Source organism: Podarcis bocagei, assembly GCF_964188305.1.
Source record: "Podarcis bocagei genome assembly, chromosome: 6".
Classification (NCBI taxonomy): Eukaryota; Metazoa; Chordata; class Lepidosauria; order Squamata; family Lacertidae; genus Podarcis; species Podarcis bocagei.
In genome coordinates, this window is record NC_138130.1 from 50,417,559 (window position 1) to 50,438,376 (window position 20,818).

A 20,818-nucleotide genomic window follows, 5' to 3' on the forward strand; every position below is an offset into this window, starting at 1 on the left:
ATGGGGAGGGAGTTATATACACGGCCACACCGGAGCGCTTAGCCCGCTGCACGGGCGTCAATGCGAGCGCGGCATGGGCCCGGGAGGAGCGCAACAGCGCCACCCTCCGGCAAGGAGGCCTGTCGCGCCGCTGACGTTAGAGGGATGAGCTCGCAAGGAGGGTCTGACTGAGTAGGTCACTGGGCGAACCGGCTCGGGCTGGCAGGCGCGGCCGGCGCTCTGTGTCGGCCAACCAGGCTCAGGCAACGGAGGGGGCGGCACTTTTATACAGTTTAGTTTCCTCATAAATTCCTCATCGTATTTTGCTTTTCTATTTTGAACGCATTTCCCCAAAGCTCCAACTTATAAAAAGAACTTGCATACACTCAAACAACGTTGCAAAAGAGCGGGTGGCTTGACAACTCTATCAACTGGACATGCCCAAGCATCAACAAGGCCTGGAGGAATCTGGGCGACAAAATTTGCAAAGGAACCATGTTTGCAAAACTATTTTACAACAATGTAGTAAAATCAACCACTAAAATGCTGGGTTTTGATTCAGGCATTGAAAAACATTTCCCTTTAAACCAAATGGCCCCCTTCTGTTAAGGGAGAGGAGGAGTGTGGAAAGATCTGCCCCCCCCCAAAAAAAAAGGGGGGAAAGGTGGGTATCACATAGTAATCTAAGAAAAATACATTTCAGCAGTGTCTTTCTTGGGAGCAAACAGCCTCAATGGGTACAGGAAACTCAACACCTAATAACTCATTTGTTCTTTCATTCAACTGAAGTCCAATTCATATGACCCTTTTAAATGTTGAGATGTGAACAACCGCTCACTAAATCTACACCCATCAGTTGGCATTGTTGCTGCATCCTATAGTCAAGGTTAAAGATGTGGTATAAGACCTGTCATAGTGGAATAACTGCACCATCACTTCTCCCAGTTCACCAATCTCACCTGTTTTCAAGCACGATTCCAAGTGCTGGTGCTGACATTTAACGTGCTATATGGCTTAGGATCCAAGTAGCTAAAGAAACAACTTTGGCCACAATAACCTGCCCAGGAGAAAGGTCTGAAAAACCTACTGAAGTTAAAATATGCAGCTATTTCTATCTGCCGTTTGGTATGACTGTTCTTACTGTATTTTTTCTTTGGAAAAAAAATGGAATTGTTTCGTGAATGATGGCATAGAGATCAATAAAAATAAAATTCCACACTCCCTACACCTAGCTAAAATCCTAGCAATCAACTAATAACACCAAAATACCATTTGGAAATAACATTGTTCACTTTATCCTGTGATACACGATTCACATTCAGGCTACAACAGCTGAGCATTTGCTGTTGTTTAACGTAGGAGACCACATTATTACATACAACACTTTTCCACATTTGAGTCACAGTAATTTTCTAGTACTTCATAAAAGTAACTGCATGCCTTAATGCACTCCAGACAACCTGTAAAGCTATGAACATGCCTTTATTACTTGACCATATTCTCATATTGATATCTGTGAATACATCATGGATTATGAATAGTTGGAATCACTTGTGTATGGCCTGTTTCTAGAAATTGTCAACCAGAGTTATTTGGGACATACAATGAGCTACTTTGTAAGAAAGAATATTTGCCTAGATATTCATTCAGTTGATCTCAGATCCCACCAGTCCTAGTATTTGTCTTTCCCCCATAAACAACTAATAGTTGGATTTTATATCAATGAAATTGTGCTAAAGGTCATTGGACCCTTTGCAATATGACTGCAGCACTTTTACACGTTTACCCTAAAGCCAAGAAAAAAGCCAAGGCTGGGATCCACCCCCACTCACATTCCAATACTTCCATGAATGCCAGAAGTCTATTTTTTCTTTCAGTGGCACCCCATGTATTCTTGCAGGGTGCCACTCTGAATGACTTCCCAATCCAGAAAGGGCTGTCAATGGAAGGAGAGAGCTTCAAAGTTCCTGTGCAGAAACAGAAGTCAACTGGTGGCAGATGGATCCTGCCCCTCCTCCCAGGCATCTAAAATGTTTGATGACATTGTCTTGCTTAAAATTTAGAAGTATCAAGAATTTACATGCTAGTCTAGAAACAGAGGACAAAAAGGAATAGCCTGCTTACTCCCAATCATGTTGCTGCATCACCTGTACAAAATATGCCTCTATGAGGGCTGCTCAGTTCTCAGTGAATACCACTGTTTAAATTACATGTATGAAAAAGCATTCTCAAAAGTTCATGGAAGTGCAGGCAATTCTTCCATGACAGAGTCATTATTGGAGTCTTCCAAATCTTCATTTTCAGACACTTCTGCTGTACGTTTCACACCCCTCTGTTGTGAAATGGCCATAATATATTTCATGTTATAACAGTTCCAGTCACAACTGTAGAGACAAAGACCATTGGGGGGGATTAGGTAGATTCAAAGCAGTGCATGCAAGAGCTTTCCTATGTTTATAAAAAGTAGCCAATAATCAGACCACTATCAGCAACATACTACTTGCATTGGTTCAAACATGCCACACTCATAGCTTAATTTCTCAAGGCAAACCTGAGAATGGCTCCAATGAAAAGTATTATGTTTGAGGCAATATGAAAGTTATGTCTGTGGATTTTAACTGAGGATGCTTCATTGGCACACGCAACTAATTAACCACGATCTTTCTTACTAGCTGCTTCTGCAAGTAAACTCCATGTTGCAAGATGCTCTAAGGCTGAAATGACAAACAGATCTAACATACATGGTGACTCTCTAGCCTGCCAGACTTTCCCCAAGCCCTTTCCTCACCCCAGCTTTCTCCATGCTCTTCTGCTGATCAGTGCAGCCCAGTGAGGAAGGCCCATTTTTCATCCCCACAAAGACACACCAGAAGGGTGGAATTAAGACAATGGGAAAGAAGACCTCTTCCTGAACTAATTGGAGCAGGTTAGCTATTGGGGGCTGTTTGTATGTCTGGTATGTACTGTGTGTTTGTGCGTGTGTGAATGGGGAATGCATGTGTGCATTCAAGGATGGAGTACAGGACTGTCCCTACTAACCAGTAGTATGCAGCCCCCAACTACCTACCCCGCCCCTGAAGGAATTCGGTGTTGGGAATGGGAGGGGTCCTTAAGGCAACAGGAAGAGGTCAGTGAGTGAATGGCAAGGAACTTGACAGAACAAAATCACACAAAGCTAGAAGATCCCAGGTAAAATTATCCCCAATACAATGTGGGATGTTAGGTGGAAGGAAGGGGAAAGGGAATTTTCATTAAGAAATTCTCAATAGTCTAGTCAGAGTCATCTCTTTCTACTGGGAAGAGAAATTATTTGAAAGAGAATGCAACTGAACAAAATACGTACAGTTTGGAAACGTCTTCAAAGTGACGCTGAATGCTCTTCTGAAGGAACTGAATGGTGGGTAGCAGTTTCTCTGACCTGCAAAAGCACACAAAAAACTTAACTCTTGGTTTGTAAAAATCATTCTGTACATTTTAAGAATAAAAAGGGCTAAATTCAAAGAACTGAGACAGCTGTGAATGGTGACTTGCAATGAAACAACTACTACTTGCAGAAGTGGTAAATTATCTCTCTCTCTCACACATACACAATATTGCTACAATTTAAGGTTCTGTCCACTGTGGCAGCTACCTGGCAATTAGGAATGAAATTTTCAGTCCAATCACCTTAAAGGGAAAAAATTGGTACAAATACCAATTTTGCTAATTCAAATTCACATTCGAAAGAATGATATTTAATTTTCTAAAGCTAAGCAGATCTGGGCCCAACCAGTTCTGACGGGAAACCATTCCAAATTTCTTGGATATGGGCAGGATACCAGTATGTCTTATTCTCTCTCTTCCCACACCCTTATCCCCAAGGCCACTAACCTTGTTTTTAACTTGCATCCATGTAACATAAGCAACTTCTGAGTCCAGATTAGATAGAATTCCAAATGACGAGATGTCTCAAAGGAAGAGGCTAAAAATTCTAGCATTTTTTCTATATACACTTCTGGAAGCACTGAGGAGATTACTTCAACTGCGGTTTAAAAAATAGTAAGTTATTAGTTTAAATCACATGTGCAAAATCTTAAGCTAAAAAACCCCAGTATATTCTATATGATTCATCACTAAGTTTTCCAGTTCCAAGTTGTTGTTTTTTTAATTAAAAAAAAGATATCTCCAGGCAAAGGAAATCCAAATCAATAAGCTGCCATATTGCACGATGCTATTCTTTCCCTATTTCCCCCTCTTCTAGATTCAGGTAGGTAGCCGTGTTGGTCTGACGCAGTCAAAATATATATATATATATATAAATTTAAAAATTGTCCAGTAGCACCCTACGAGACTAAGAACAAACTTAGTTGGTCTCTAAGGTGCTACTGCACGCACACACACACACACACACACACACACACACACTATATATATATATATATATGTAGGTTTTGGTGTCTTCGGGTGTCTTCCCGTGTAAGAGTTGGGGTGTCTAGGCGACGTTTCGACGAGGTCTCACTCGTCATCTTCAGGCTGGTGCTTTCGGCTTCTTGTTACTAGAACAGAGCAGGATCTCAGTGTTTGAGTTCCTATAAATACTGTTGAGGGGGTGTGGTGTATAGCCTCCAACGTTCTGGGCAGAGAGGAAGTTCCTAGGAACTTCCTCTCTGCCCAGAACGTTGGAGGCTATACACCACACCCCCTCAACAGTATTTATAGGAACTCAAACACTGAGATCCTGCTCTGTTCTAGTAACAAGAAGCCGAAAGCACCAGCCTGAAGATGACGAGTGAGACCTCGTCGAAACGTCGCCTAGACACCCCAACTCTTACACGGGAAGACACCCGAAGACACCAAAACCTACATTCCTGTACCCGTGAAAATCTACGAAAGCAAATATATATATATATATATATATATATATATATATATATATATATATATATATATTCTCTCCCCCTCTTTCTGTTCCTCTAATGGTCACTACTTGCATTCTTGCACATATGTCAAGCACCTGAGATCATTTGGGACTTCATATACTTTCCCTTCTCCCTAGTATATAGGCAAACCAAGTATTGGAGACGTCTTAGAACCTCAGGAAATTTAGCTTTCTGCAACCACCACATTAGACTGGCAACAGAATTCCAGCTTACTTTCATTGTATGGAACAGTTTCTAGGACCTCCTGAATCAGTTTCTTCTCATTCAGTCGAAAAGACATGACAATCGCCTTGGTGTACTCCTTCTGAACCAGTACTTTACGAATACTGCTAGGGGTGATGTCAATTTCTAGGTCGTATGGATCAAAGACCAGACTAGAGTCCAAAGAATAGATAAGAAGACCTTCTGTGGTTGTTGCTGCCCAGCTTCGTCCTACAAGAGAAATATTGCTTGTGCTAGTTAAAATTGTTCGTGTCTGAAAGGAGGAATATTGGAAAATTATATTACAGACAGCTTTTATAAACCATGATCTTGAAGAATAAATCTACATGTACAAACAACTTTGTTCTTAAACTGTACTGGCTGGCATAAAACATGTACTTTCCACTAGTCAAATCCAAGTGCAAATAAGTGACAAATATCTAGTAATTATGATTAGTTATGCTGTTCTAGGGGTGAACTAAGACAGCCATCTCATTCCAAAGCAAGTAATGGTGGGAACTGTAGTTTAATTCAATTCCCAGTTCCTTTAACAAACTACAGCTTCCATGACACTTTGGGGGAAGCCCTGTGCTTTAAATGTGTGGTGGGACTCTACCCTGCCCCTGTCACTGCAGATCCTTGTTTCTTCAAGTTTCCTTCACTACTCCTTCCTGCTGCAAATGAAAGGCAGAGGTCTGATTGGTTGCCTCTCAATGCTGATGGCAAGAGATGGATGCACAAAACAGCATATGAGGAGTGTTAGGGAAAACACTCAAGGCAGAGGCATAGCATGGGGAGGGCCAGGGGGGCATGATTTTGAGGGAGCACAAGCACACAGGGATCCCCACATGTTTCATATGGGCATCAGTTTTGTGTGGATACCTATTTAGACATTTGGAAGGCTTCTTAATGTATGTTTAATTTAAAATTTACTTACTAATGGTGGTCTATCTTTAGTATTATTTGTATATGCCAGTTATCATTATCCCTCTTTCTCTTCTTTTATTTCCTCTTTTTCCTTGTTCTTCTCATTAAATTCGCAAACAAAAAAAATATTAATAGCAATTTTTAAAAAGACAGCCCCTTCCATTTCTTTTAAACCACCACAACCTGATCCTAAAAGCAGCAGCACACCATTGCCAGCTCCCTTCTAAAAGCACCCACCGGTAGGAGAGAAGCGGAGGCTCGTCACTCTTATTTCTGGTTTAAAGGATCGAGAACTCATGTCACCTGAAACAAAGTAAAAGACAAATTCAATTAACTTCTTGAGTTAAATATTAACTTTGCATGTATCAACCATGAGAATCCATGTTCATTCCATTTAGTTAGCCATCAGTACAATATTCCTAAAAAAGGTTTAAAACTGTTTGCCAGAGTAAAATGTTTAAACAGCATAGTAAAAACTACATTTTCAGCTCTATCCAACACTGAAAGCTTCAGACAACATGTGAAGCTGCATGCAATGGAACTTCCTCTCCCGTACCCCACCAGTCCCGCCGACACACTCAAAATAAGTTTTTGGAGGGTAGCTTTTGCTGATGTACCAGAAAAAGAGAGGCAATGAAAGTCCTGTTGCACAAGTGGAACTCTGCTTGGGCAGTGTTGGATACAACCCATTTCCTTCCCTATCATCACTGTCACTGAACAGTACAGATTGTTGCAGTAGTATCTAGGAATCTGCCTAGCCTTCTGATTGCAACGTTGGATGGGGCTGATGGGAGCGAAAGCAGATTAAGACAGGTAAACTGCAAGAGAACACAGGAGAGAGGCAACAGGGACAACTTCACAAAACAGGGATGGATGTGAAAATGCTGGTGGCGACCACAGTGCTGGAGGAACTGAATCACTGCCCTAGAACCATCACAGAATGTAAAACTGATGGCTGCATTGACCTCAGCATTTTGAAATCTTAAATTCCAAGTGCCCATTCTCACACAATGGGTTTCACTCTTCAGGAGATGTCAAAAGAAGACAAAGTGCTATTAGCTGGACTCCCAGCTTAAAAAAAAAGGTTTGACCACCGCTTTAGGAAGTAAAAGTGAGAAAGCATAAACAAAAGGCTTGCTTTGCATGTTCTCACCCTTTCCATTCCTCCCCGACTCAGCAAGGGAGCTTCCTAGCTCACAGAGTACCTGGCACACATGAAACAGCAGATAAGCTGAAAATTGTGAAATGGAAACAGATACCTCTTTTAACTCCCGGAAGAGGGATTGCAACATTATCATCATCCCCAGTTCCTTCATCTATTAATGCCATGCTACCAAATTCAGTCATTTTCCTGCGATCCAAGTACTCCTGTAAAATTGAAAAACAGCAACAACACTGAAAAGCTTATATTCTTCAGGTAGAAGGCATGTGAATTCAGGTAAACTATTTGGAATTTCTATAATGTTTCAGAATATTTAAAGGGCTACAGCATTTGCTCAATCTCTATCCCTCCAAATCTAAGATGTGCCCATGCTTTCTGGATAAAAGTCAAGCACTAGAAAGACAACATTGATTCATACCAGAAATAGATTGGAATGTCATAACAAAATACTTTGGAGCACAGATTTGCATCACTTGGTCCAAAGACTGAATTCATTGACGGATTACAACTCAGGTTGCCACAGGGAAGCAGAAGCACAAACATACTTCTGTTTAATAGTGTCATATACATCATACCCAAACATACACAACAAATGGGGGGGGGGGGGAATCAATCACTAACCTCCATTGCATCCAAAGACAAGTTGCAAGATATTTCAAATTTCTTAATGAGCATCTGTTCCTTGACATGATAAATGCAAACAAACTTTGACTGCCCTCCTGCTAGAATACACTGCCCATCAGCTGAGTAACATAGAGTAGTAAAAGATCTGGGGAGGAAAACAAAGACATGTTAGATTTATGTTATAAGTCAATCCCTTCCACCAAGAGAGATATTCTGGTTATGCTGCAGATAGATGTCTGTTGTGCTAAGAAATGAGGTCCTCATTTCTCTGTTAGGATATTTCCGTTCCACCTTAAAAGGGAGCAGGCTTTGTGAGTCTCAGAGTCTGTGCATTTCCTGTTCACAGGATGTTTATGTTTTTCTGTTGCTTTCGTTTCTCTCGGTGCCTGAAACACTGAAGCAGGCAGTCATGTTTTTCTCTGTTCTGACTAACGCAGAATAAACTTATAAATAATGCTCTCCTGCGTGCATCTTTGCTGTGCGTTATCTGCTGATAAGAGCGTGCATCAGCCCTGGAATGTGGCAAGCTATTTCTGGAGCTCGTGTCGCTAATTGCTGATACTGCGTGTCTACGGGAGATCGATGGACGTCCAGAGGCGACGTGGGGCCAAGATGGACTTTGTCTCCCTGGCAGTATCCCAACATTCTCTACCCAACCATTCCAACCATAGACATCTTAAAATCATTTCTTCATGAACTAAAGAGACTCAACACATAATAGAAAAGGTCAGGATTGAAATAAACAATGTTGTGACAGCCTGAATACCATGGGGTTATTAATTATAGTAGAGCCTTCTATTTTATTAGTGGGAGATTAAAAAAGAGAAAATACTCATATCGCCTGACATGTTCATCACTGTTTAAAAACCTACCTGCAATAAGTTCTTTCTTTGCAAAAATTATCTGAATAAGTTATCTGAATACAGTCCTTCAAAACATATGCCTGCCATTCTCTTACTGCCTTTGCCTGCTAACATGGTAAGAGGGGTGCTGAATGAGCTCTAACAAACTGCAAGGATACCTTTCACACAGCAACAAGTAAAACCTAAGACTCTGACTACAAGTCTGACTACAAGCTCATAGTTGATGGGAGCATTAAGTCAGATGACCACATCTTAAGAAGTTATCAAAACCAGATACTAATACAATCACATATGCACACTTTTATCTGCAGTAAGGAGACACCTTTAATTTACAAAACGTCAATAGGACGCACAAGAGAGCTTTCAAAGGCAGCCAGCAATGCACAAGCTTCCTACTTCTCTATTAAAACTAGTCTAATAAAACTCAAGTTCACCAGATACACAGGTAGTTAATTCCAACAACTATATTAAGTATCCCTAATTCAAAGGAAGAGAGCTAGTCCTTCTTAGAATAGGGTCACAAATGGGTTAGATGACACCAGAGATCCCTCCCAACCCTGTGATCAAATAGTCAACCTACTTATGTAACAAGCAAATAGAAAGAGAACCTATCCAGTTGGCGCTGACACAAAACCCCACACATACATGATAAAAAACAATATAAGTTTCACCACTACCCCTGCTCTCCCCTTCTCTCCATCCCTGACCTTATACTGTACTCAACACTAATGCCCCATAACAAATGTAACTGATCTGTAGAAAAGGCTTTACAACCTGAAAAAAGAGACAAGGCATGTACTTCTGTAAACCAAGAAAAAAAATTTTTTTTTTTTTAAAAAAGGCTACCTACTTCCCCTTAGCAGATTGTTTGGCAGTTATTTTGTCCAGCTCTTTTCTGCCCATCTGAAGGTCATGTCGTCCTACAATTGATCCAGTCTGCACAGCATTTTCATGGTCCCAGAAAGTGATCTGTCCATCCAAGGAAGCAACTGCAAGTTCATTGCCATCCGGACGAAAAGCAACAGCGAGCACTGAAAAAGGTAAGGGAGCAAAACCAAAAGCCACGCCTTCCTGTATGTACATTTCGGCCACATTGCCCTCAGTTGTTAAAAAACACACACAGATAAACTCAATGAAACCAGATTCAGAACTTCCAAAAATCACACATGAACACACACACTCAACACATAACATATCCATCGTCACAAAGACTATATATAATGCTGTGCTGTATAAAGTCGTGCTGAAACATAACCATTTATCCTGGCATTTTTTTCATTTCTGAACCTTTTGCAGTTTACATTTAAAAGCAGGTACTGCTAACACCTGCTGTACTGGGTTGGTTGGTTTTTAATGCAAATGTATTTGTATTGCCAAGCTTTTATGCAATGACTGCATTTACTCATTTTAATATGAATCTTATAATGCTTGCTCATTGACTGTTTCTCATCTGATCCTTCAGCTTGTTATTATAGTATTTATTGCAGTTTATGGTGCACTGCATGTTTTGCAACCTGCCCTGGGACTGGGCAACAAAGAAGGGAGAGACAGAAATGCTTCAAGTAAATACAAGTAAACACAGATGTACTTCCTGACAAATTAAGTTCCAGTTGTGAGGAAAAAGCTGCATTATATGCAAGCTTTCTTCCCAGAACCTAGGACCAACTGAAGCTTTAACCAGCCACCCAACATCACATGGAGAACATAGCTGCCTGCAGTCGCACAAGAGGTTTCCATGGGACTCACCATCCGAGTTCAGTGCCAGTGTTTCCTTGGTCCTCCAGCTATCCAGCATATCCCACAACCTGACTGTCTTATCCCAAGAGGCACTTGCTAGGACACACTTGACGGGATTAAAACACAGGCTACTGATGGGGCCTTCATGACCAGCTAAGACCTAATGGAGAAAAGCCATGTATATGTTGGTTTACACAGGATCTTACACAGGGAAAACAATAATCCACAGATGGAACTCTATGCATACAAAATGCAAAAGTTGCACATTAGAGATTTCATTACTGGGTTGCAATTCTCAACATTTAAAGTTACTATAGTATATGACTTTTGGGCCACATTTAAAATCAGCAAAGCACATGACCAGATCCTTCTAATGCACCATCAAATCAGTGCAAGGATCCAGGATCACAAGCGCTAGGACTTTCAATACAGCAACACTAGAACAATCACTGTATCGCCATCACAGCTGTGGATCAGCAATGCAAGACACGACTATTTGGCAACAGATATCATTGCCAGATTCAGCACGGCAGCACACACGGAACAGCTAACATACAGGGGATACATCCTTATATTGAATTATCATAATGGGAGTGAAAATGATAGGCAGACCTCTCCACTTGCTCTACAAAGGATTCTGTTGAAACTATGAAGACACAGGGAACACCAAGTGGGCAGAGCTGTGCCGATCAATAGGGTTTGATGTTAGAAGCTGAATTTATATGCAAAAACTGAACATTAGCTAGTAAGATAAATTAAAGATGTGCCTATTTTTAATCATGCTCAACTCACTCAAGTTCAATGATTGTTTTCAATCCTGCAAATATATACGGTCTCTGCTCTAAGGATGGAGTCAGCCTCAATTAAAAGCAGTTTCAAAAGGAATTGAGATAACCAGAACAAAATGTCTCTTACATCTAAGAGTCGCCCACTCTGCACTGACCACACAAATACTTCAAAGGAGTCCTGAGAACCAGCTGAAACAATCTCGCCACTGGAGTCCACAGCCAAGCAAGAGAACTGAGTTGGTCGTGGGGAAGTGAAGGTGCGGAAATTGCGGTACCTGTTTAAAACATGCAGGAATGTGATTTAAGGAAGAGCTTTGGTGCCTGTATACTATTCTAGGTAAAAGTTCCTCAGTGATATCACAAAAAGTGATGGAATATCCCAAGTGATGGAATATTTATACAACCAAAGCCTAGGCTTCTCCCCAATGGAGAAGGCTAGGCTTTGGTTGTTTCTGAAACTGGGTGCAATTTTTCTATTGGATACTTTCAAATTATGAAATGCTCACATGACACAATGGCACAAGAGGAGTGTACCACATCTAACCAAACAACATTCTAGATATTAATTAGAAATATTCCCTCTAAATTCTCTGGTTTTCCACTCCAAGCTCAGGGAAGAGAGAATTTTGCTAGGGGGGTAAAAGAATAATTTACCTGTGCAAATCAAAAGCTCGAACTGTCCCATCTAGGGAAGCACTCAGAATGACATATCCTGAAGCACTAAATGTTACGGCAGATATACTGCTTGTATGTTCTGTAAAGGTTACAAAACAGAAACCACTGCTGGTGTTCCACACCTTCACCTGAAAATAAAACAGAAAATGCTCCAGTAAGATTCAGAAATATTCCTTTTCTGGGACTGACACAGTATTGAGATTCAAGTCTCTGAAAGAACATTCCAGTACACCACACTTAGCAGAGCTAAACTTCCAGGGAAGTTAAGCAAGTCATTCAAAATCACACATGCAGAAGCCCAAGGACATGAATTTATCATTTTGTCATCAGCCGGAAACATCACTGACAACATGATCTGGCTAGACATTACGAGTCGCTACAGCCAACCAAGAACGTGGTCAACTTCCATGTTACACAGCTTTGCTTCTGCTCCAAATATACACTAATGTCTTTTTTCTAAAAAATAATGCAAGCATCAGCCATAGCAAACAAGAGTGACAACATATCCAAAATAAATTAAGGTTCCTAGCTCCTAGGAACTTTAAGAGCTCCTTTCTTAGTATCTTTATTGCATATGTCCAGAAATTGCAGATTTTAGAGAGTTACAAACTCCATGTTCAATAACATGCGGCAGACTTACTTTCCCATCATCTCCGCCAGTGACTAAGTACTGTCCATCTGGAGAATATGCAAGAGAAACCATGCTGTTGAAATGGCCTTGCTGCTTCAGCACATAGGACTCGCTCTGCCATTCCCAAACCAGAAGCTGCCCCAGACCTATAAGGATAATGACAAGTAGTTCAGACTCAAATACAACTATTCAATCTATACATTTTCCTGCAGCACCAATACATAGAATACACCAACAAACACAAAGCTAAGTCTGTAAATTGCAGTTAATGAGATCAGAAATCTGGTGGGTGAAAGAACTGCACCAATCAAGACTGACCAAACTGGATTAGCATTTCACCGCTCTCAGGGTTCTACTGGATTCTTATTTTTTACACAAACTTGTGCTTGTCCATATTCACAAGGACAATGTGATGCATGAACTGGCAATGCAACACACATTGCCATGACCAAGCCTTATGAGGAATGGTTGAGGGAGCTGGGTATGTTTAGCCTGGAAAAGAGGAGATATGATAGCCACCTGCAAATATCTAAAAGGCTGCCACATGGAAGATGGAGGAAGCTTGTTTTCTCCTGCTCTAGAGGCTAGGGCCCAAACCAATGTATTCAAGTAACAAGGAGATTCTGACTCAACCTGCTATTGTTCGTGATTTCATAACCCAGCTTGATAAAGAAATGGGTCCAACCTCCCTAATTTTGCCTGGATGTGATAACTTTCCAAAGTCTCTAAAGGAGCAATCATATGCACAAGAAGCTGACGCAAAGCAAGCTGGTGTAGGTTAAGAGAGCATGAAGTGAAACCTGATCCAAACACTGTCCAGCAGTGGGGCTGCTGCTCTGCCTGAGCATAGCAAGCCTTTCAAGGTGTATTCTACGGCAGGTCATGCAACCAAACTGAATGGGCTCAGGATCCAGCCTAAGTCGGAGAGAGGGCGCTGGTCCTGCCCCAGCCATGACCTTTCCTGGGAGCTTACACCAGCTTGGCTTACCAGCTTCACCTCACCTGGCTGAACCTTGACTAAGCAAAGATAAGCAAGTTATGCTACGGCGTCTTCAACAGTGTCAGCATTGGGGACTTCTTAACACCAGCAGAGCTGAAAATTTAAGCTTCTCATCCCAGCAGCCCCCAATTTATATCTAAAGGAATTTCCACAGATGAAGTGTGTCAAAGGGTTCTCTCAACATAACTGATTGTATAAACAGGCCCTCATTCAACTCTGTGTCTTATAGTTACGCACCTGCACACCCAAAAGCAATCCAGTCACCAGTACTGTTGACAGAAATAGATGCGATCCTTTGGTCCGAAATGCTAAGTAGCAAAAAGAAAGAAAGAAACTGCTTAGAGCGAAGCATTTGGGTGCCCATGCTAAAATTTCAGACCCATATAAAATAATGCATTATTAAGTCACAAGAACCTGTAGATGAAGAAAGGACACTAATACCAGTATCACTCTGTCCAAGCTTATAAAGCAGAAATTGCTTTTAAAGAAAAAAAAAGATTTGTTCTTTCTCTAGAATTACATTTCTGTACAATAAGCAATATCCATACTTACCTTAAAGAATGGATGAGATTGAATTCTGGAAGTTCATGGAGGTGAAAAATTCCAGACGCAAAGCCAGTGACTAGTAGGTGAATTTTCTTGTGGTAAGCTGCAGCTGTCAAGGTGTTAAAATCACCTTCTTTGTTGAAAAAGTATCTGAGAAAACAATTGAAATATACTACTGACATGCGTTTAATGCAGGGCATATTTACCACTCAATTAATTTCATAATACACCAGCAAAAGACCAACGGTACTCTGACATTTTGGAAATGAAGTAAAAACAAGTAAAGAAGGGTAGCAATCTCTTAAAAATCCAAGCAATGTCCAACCCGCCACTTAAAAAAAAATGCTATAAAAAAAGTCAAAGGAAGAAACAATGTTGTGGTTAACACTGGATACCACCAGCAGTAGCTTCCACCTGCCCATGCACTGTCAGGCACAGTGGGGACTCGGCAGCAGAGCAATGCCTGCCCCCACCCCCTGGTTAACCAATGAATCAGGGGATAGAATTGCTCGGTATGGCATTTTTCTGTTCCACCTCTAACATGTCCACTTCAGATCCTGCCACATTGACAGGGGAAGTCTGAGCCTGTTTCTTATTAACTGGATGCTTGTTAAGACAGTGTTGTCCACCGCAAGGGAAAGTCTAAGTGCTTTCAGTTGAACATGCTTGGAGATTGTGGTGTGGGAGATCTTCACACTTTAGAAGGTTAGAATGCCATAATCCTAATCAAGAGTCATGCCTGCAGCACATTCATAGTGTGACAATGAGACAGTCTAATGGAACTGTTTTGTTTTCATATACACTGGCTTTGACTACATGACCAAGCTCCTGGTTGCAACATATTCCTCCTTTTCTCTCTGGAAGATCACTTACTTGGCAGCACATGAGTATTTTACTCTCTTTCCCTTCTCTTTTTTCTTATGTGTGCTGGCTTTCCCATGGACCTCTTTGCCCTTCTGTTCTTCCACCAACTCTTCATCTAGGCCTTCTGCCAATTCTGCCTCGTCTTCAGTTTGATCTTTTGGGGGTCGAACTTTCAAACCATCTAGTTCTGTATCACACTGCCAGACACACAAAGCCCCATCTCTGCTGACAGTGTACAACTGGAACACCAAAACATAACGGTTAACATCATTGCACAACTGAAATGAGCCTTAAGCAGATGAGCTAAACAAACATGTGATGTCACTATGCTCAACTGAGAGTCGAAAGGATACTTAGCTCAAAAGACTGCAATTCTCTAAGAATAAAATGTTCTCTCATGAAACTGTAAAACAGAATCTTGTAAACTACTTGACTTACAAGGGAAAAAATGACCACAGTTCAGCGAAAAAGCATCTCCCTTGCAACATAGTCATGCAGATCCCCAATTTAATCCCTCATGTCTCCAGATAAGAGCTGTGAAAATCTCCTGCCTAAAAGCCTGGAAACTCACTACCAGTCAGTATAGACAAGACTGAGCCTGATAGATTAATAGCTAGATTCAGTATGAGCCAGCTTCCTGTGTACCTAATTACAAAGACATTATCTTTCAATTTGAACTTATTTGAGAGAAAGCAAGCTTGGATGTGAGATGTCTAATAAACTGAATTTTTAGACCAAATATAAAGCCTTGTTGAGATCCTACTTTATTGTTATCTTACGTTTATTGTACACTTTTGAGCTCCGCTGTATACATACATTCTAAATATATACATTAATTAACTGCCAATGTCCAAAATCCGTAACAGGCCCCTTCTGGACTTAGATATATGGGAACATAATATATCTGAGGTGCTGATTGCTGGCTTATTTCTGGGCACCCAGGACATCAGTTCTGGGCACTTTTTTTAAAGAACTGCCACTGCCCCCCAGATAAGCAATCTGTAGAAGACCCCTACAGTATGTAAACACCTTGAGGAAAGTAGACTATATACAGCCTTTCATTGACTTGTGCCATATAATTATCCAAAAGCAAAGTACACTAACCATAAAAACCAATGCAATATATATAGAAGAGGTACATACATCTAGACTGTTTCCTTCAAAAAAACAGGCAACAATTGCATCCTTATGACCTCCCAATGCATAATAAATCAGATTGGCCCAGCGCTCTGCTCCAAACACCCACGTTGACATATCTTTGCTTCCTACTGCAAAACATCTAGAATAAAAGAATCGTGGTTAGAACATCTCAAAAACTACATCATAGTGGATATGTCAACAAGCAGTTTATACTGCTCAACTCTCTATTGAGAGTGAGAGGCTTTGCAAAGATAGCAAGGAATGAAGAGACAGATTTGGATCCAAAGGTTCACTGCCACTGGAAGGAAATCATGGGATTCCAAACCACAGTTCCCAGTTCCCGCCATCTGAGTGGATAGTCTCTCCAGTTTAAACTGGGAAAAGGCATTCGGTCAATCCCTTACTGCTATTGGCCAAAGTGTGTACATGTGGATGTACAAAACAGAGGTAATTGAAATAGATCAGTGGATGCTTAATGATATTAGAAACCGATTTAAGTAAACTTTTATAGACAGTGAATTCGGAGAAATACATTATATTTATTTGAAAGAGGAGAAAATTAAGGAATCGTTTTTTATATATTTCAAAAATCATTTTTTAAGGAATGGAATTATTGTATGGAACGATGGAAATGATTGCATTACAAATCTTAAGTTGGATTCAGAGATCCATGAGAGGATTTCTGTTCAATAAATGGGATGTTTCCAGGTCTAATTCACAGAAGAGTGGGGAAGGCAATTTTCACTGGTCCTTCTCTTCTACAATACTCTGCACATATACACCCCATCTACTCTGGAGGGTTGGGGAACCTCTGGAACAGTGCAAGAAGTGACAGCAGAGAGCTGTAGGAGGAACAGATTTAAAAAAGTGTGTCCCTCTTTCTATTCAGGGAAACTTGGGCTTGACTGCAGCACCTTCTGTGTAGAGAAAGAATCGTTCCATTTGCAGACAGGTTCTGCTGGACCCAACCCTCTATGTTTACTTTAATAAAAATTGTTTATTAACTCAGGAGGTAACAAAATCTCTATTAACGAATGAAAAATGTGGACAATGGAGAATCCTGAAACAATAACCTGAACTTTTAGCATTACTGTTACGGGAATTTATGAGGTGAGGCACTGCCTAAATACACTCTCCTAAAAAAGAGCAATGCAAGATTTTCTTTTCTTTTCTTTTCTTTTTGCAATGCAAGATTTTCAAAATTATCAGCAGATACAATCAACCCAAGTCGCATTGGCTTTCAATGTATTTGCTCATTTTCTATGTTGCCTTGGTAAACTGCATATATTAAAACTTACTTAGAATCATCTGTCCAATCAATGCATGTTGTTTCGTCATATGCACCATAGTAAGTTGTGTCAAGGACAAACGCATTAAATTCTCGCTTTTTTCCTGGGGCATGGTACATCAGAGCAACGTTCTCCTTTGTGACCACAAATTTCCTGTTTAACATAATATGAAAAATGAACTTAACATACATAATTATTCAGCAGAGAAATAAAAATGAACAAGATAACACCAAGCGCATGTATTCAGATAATGCAGTAGAACTGTGCAAGTTCCCAAGGTTTATACATCTACACACATACATAAACATAAGTGAAAGTCTGTATTTACAGCTAGATAGTTATTTGTAATTATTTTGTCACCAGACACTTTTGTACAAGAAGCATATTGATTTTGGGTGTATAAAGGTAATCCAGTAAAAAGGGTCACGTTTCCTACTGTGTCTATTACTTCCCAACTCCTATGATAAGCAAAATTCATTTCAACAACTGGTACTACTATCACTTATACATACAAAAAAAAGAAATAAGCACAAAACCAGGAAGTTTCTCTTACTTTCCATTTGGGGAAAAACAGACACTGTGTACAGGTTTCTGAAAATGGAACTGATGGATCACAGATTTACTGATCAAGCTGACAAGTAAGGCAGCTCCCTCTGTTGGAAAAAGAACAAATAGATTGAGCATCATTTATATTCAGCCCGATTTCAAACTCAAATTTCTAAATGAAATAAAAGAGTCATGTTATTCAAGGGACTATAATAAAAGCAACATTTTTTGCCTTGATTGTAGAACAAAATATATAAAAGATAGTTATACTTAAAATGAATCTAACCGTAACTTATATTTCTGTTAAAAATTTGTGATTCTGATTGAATTCTTTTTTATTATGTTAAAAATCTAAAATACCTTCATCAACTAATATAGCAAGATTTCCATCTGGAGAGAGTCCCACACATGTGACATTGTACTGGGTTGCCAGTGGTAATGTTTCAGACTTGTTACTGGAAGAGAAGAGGGTGAAAGAATCAATAAAACGTCCAAACAGTGACAGAACAGTATGCAAAATGCTAATCTGTTATACACCTCTGCCAGATTTCCTTTATGTCATCCCACATGTATGAAGGAGAGTGGGAAATAGCTACATCCTTCCCAGTGTGAATGCAGTGTACTATTCATTAGCGCATTTTATAACTTTGATAATGGAGCACATTCTTTCACTATAGTGGAACAACAGAAGAGCCCCAGAAACAGACCCAAGTAGCCCTTTTTAACAGTCTGTGTTGTATGCAGAGGCTCAGTACCTCTAGTGATCATCTACTCTTTGAGAAACTCATTTATAAAGACAATGAAAGAAGATGCATACTTTTTCAAATCAAAGACGGTAATTCTGTTTCCCACAGGACTAATCAGAGAGTTCCCATCTGGAGTGAAATTCAGGTTTCCATGTCGGTAGACTGTACCCAGCAAGTTGGAGAACTGAAAAGAGAGAGAAGTGAAGTGAATGCAGACTTAACTAGTAGTTGGTCTCTAAGGTGCTACTGGACAATTTTTTTTATATAAATACCTATGAAGTTTCAACTAGACAGCATCTTAAAAAGCAGAGACATCACCTTGCCAACAAAGGTCCATATAGTTAAAGCCATGGTTTTCCCAGTAGTGATGTATGGAAGTGAGAGCTGGACCATAAAGAAGGCTGATCGCTGAAGAATTGATGCTTTTGAATTATGGTGCTGGAGGAGACTCTTGAAAGTCCCATGGACTGCAAGAAGAATCAAACCTCTCCATTCTTCAGGAAATCAGCCCTGAGTGCTCACTGAAAGGACAGATCCTGAAGCTGAGGCTGCAATACTTTGGCTACCTCATGAGAAGAGAAGACTCCCTGGAAAAGACCCTGATGCTGGGAAAGATCGAGGGCACAAGGAGAAGGGGACGATGAGCACAGGGAGGATGAGCACAGATGCGTCTATCTGTCAAGTGGGAGGAAAAAACGGGAGTTTGCAAGGAAAACAGGCAGCTAGGGGATAGAAAAGGTGGTGCAAATGGAAGTCAACATTAATGTTCAATTTCAACGATTTGTGGCATGCTAAGTACCAGAGTCAGCTAGTTAAGCAACACATAAAGATAGCAAATTTTGTGTGCATTTGCCAGATTATGAGCAAATGCGGATAGTCGGCAGTGGCGGAGGTCGGCAGGACAGTTCCTGGTTTCCCAGAGGATTACAGCTCGTGTGGAGGGGCTGGACACGCTACTCGAGCAATGTGGCAAAATAACGATTAAAAGGAGTAACAGGAAGGAAAAAGGAGGACAGGATCACATACCCTCCAACAATTCTCCAGTGAAAACAGGGACATCCTAAGGGAAAGTGGGCCATTCCGAGGTCAAATCAGAAACCTCATCTAAATCAGGGACGATGGAAGGTCTGGGATCAAGCGGCCGCCCAGAGGCTGGGCCCTCAAGAAACGGGCAGCGACGGGCTCCTCTTGCCAGACCAGGGGCTGCCCAAGCTCCGAGACCCCCGGCCAGAAAGGACGAAGCCCCCCGCCCTGCAAGCGAACCTTGTAAGCGAACTTCATCCCCGCGCAGATTCCGGCACTCGGTCGGCGAACACATGGGCAGCACGAGTCGGGCGGAAGAGCCTCTTCGTTTTGCTTCCGGGTTCAGAACATTTCCAGGGCGACCGATCTGCTCTTTCTTTCTCTCTCTTTCTGCCGGCTCCTGTTGCGTCACTCTGACAGGGAACCGGAAGCTCCCGGGGACTCGCACTCCGCGTTCCGAGCAACATTCCTCCCCTCCGCTGCCGCCCCAACCCGCGTATAATTTGGGCCCGTGGGGAGCAGCGAGGTGCAGCTCATTTAAAGGCTGCTTTCTTGAGCACTCTTTCTCGAGAGCATGCCTCGAGTCGTTATTTATTATGATTATTTTTATAAAAAAATACGTTCTTTCCATACAAGCAGAAGGGTGCTTGTTTCCTTACGCTTTTATAGCAGCAGGGCAGCGGAAGCAAAACCTTCGTTATGGCTGCAAGCTGTAAAAAGTGAGCTTAAAATGCAAAAGCGCACACGTGGCCAGGTTTACTGTTTTCCATCAGGATTGGCACGCGGTCTTTTGCTTTTATTTCAACGTGTCAGGAATGTAGCAGCTGTGCGGTGTCATTTTGTGGCTCACAACTTAATGCACGTGGTCATCCGAAGGGCATAAACTACTAAATCCGATGTCTAAAATTATCCAGCTGCCCCACTGGCGAGAGAGCCCAGATTTTGACTGCGGTTGTTTGAGCCAGACTAAGACATCTTGCTGGCTGAGGCCGAGCAGCAAATAGCACTTTCTCACCCGCAAGCACGACATCTACTACTGGCGAAGTTATTTTGGCATCTGAAACCTTGCCCTTTCCGAAACCTCACGGAGAACCTCAGCTTCCCTGTCAGTAAAAATACAAGTTTTTAAAAACAATAATAAAAAACCTATCAAATTTC

At 41.1% G+C, this 20,818-nt stretch overlaps 1 protein-coding gene across 1 annotated transcript; it reads right to left on the reverse strand.

Moving 5' to 3' along the window:
• Nucleotides 1-1,442: 1,442 nt before the first annotated feature.
• Nucleotides 1,443-20,059, reverse strand: PWP2 (PWP2 small subunit processome component). Its single transcript, XM_081197170.1, has 21 exons — nt 19,901-20,059; nt 18,709-18,821; nt 18,252-18,346; nt 17,899-17,998; nt 17,355-17,498; nt 16,060-16,195; nt 14,926-15,155; nt 14,059-14,202; nt 13,744-13,814; nt 12,516-12,652; nt 11,855-12,003; nt 11,328-11,475; nt 10,422-10,572; nt 9,526-9,706; nt 7,810-7,957; nt 7,286-7,394; nt 6,264-6,329; nt 5,112-5,330; nt 3,850-4,000; nt 3,323-3,397; nt 1,443-2,363 (listed from the first exon to the last, which is right to left on the reverse strand). The coding sequence occupies exons 1-21, from the start codon at nt 19,916-19,918 to the stop codon at nt 2,216-2,218; spliced, it is 2,733 nt and encodes a 910-aa protein (XP_081053296.1). The 5' UTR covers nt 19,919-20,059; the 3' UTR covers nt 1,443-2,215.
• Nucleotides 20,060-20,818: the final 759 nt, after the last annotated feature.

Bases quoted from the DNA above. Each gene is read 5' to 3' on its own strand.
- PWP2 (XM_081197170.1), bottom strand. The intron at 18,347-18,708 runs GTATGCATCTTC...CTTCTCTTCCAG, and splicing joins ACCGTCTTTGATTTGAAAAA to TAACAAGTCTGAAACATTAC. The intron at 16,196-17,354 runs GTAAGTTTTAAT...CTTTTATTCTAG, and splicing joins GATTGGACAGATGATTCTAA to ATGTTTTGCAGTAGGAAGCA.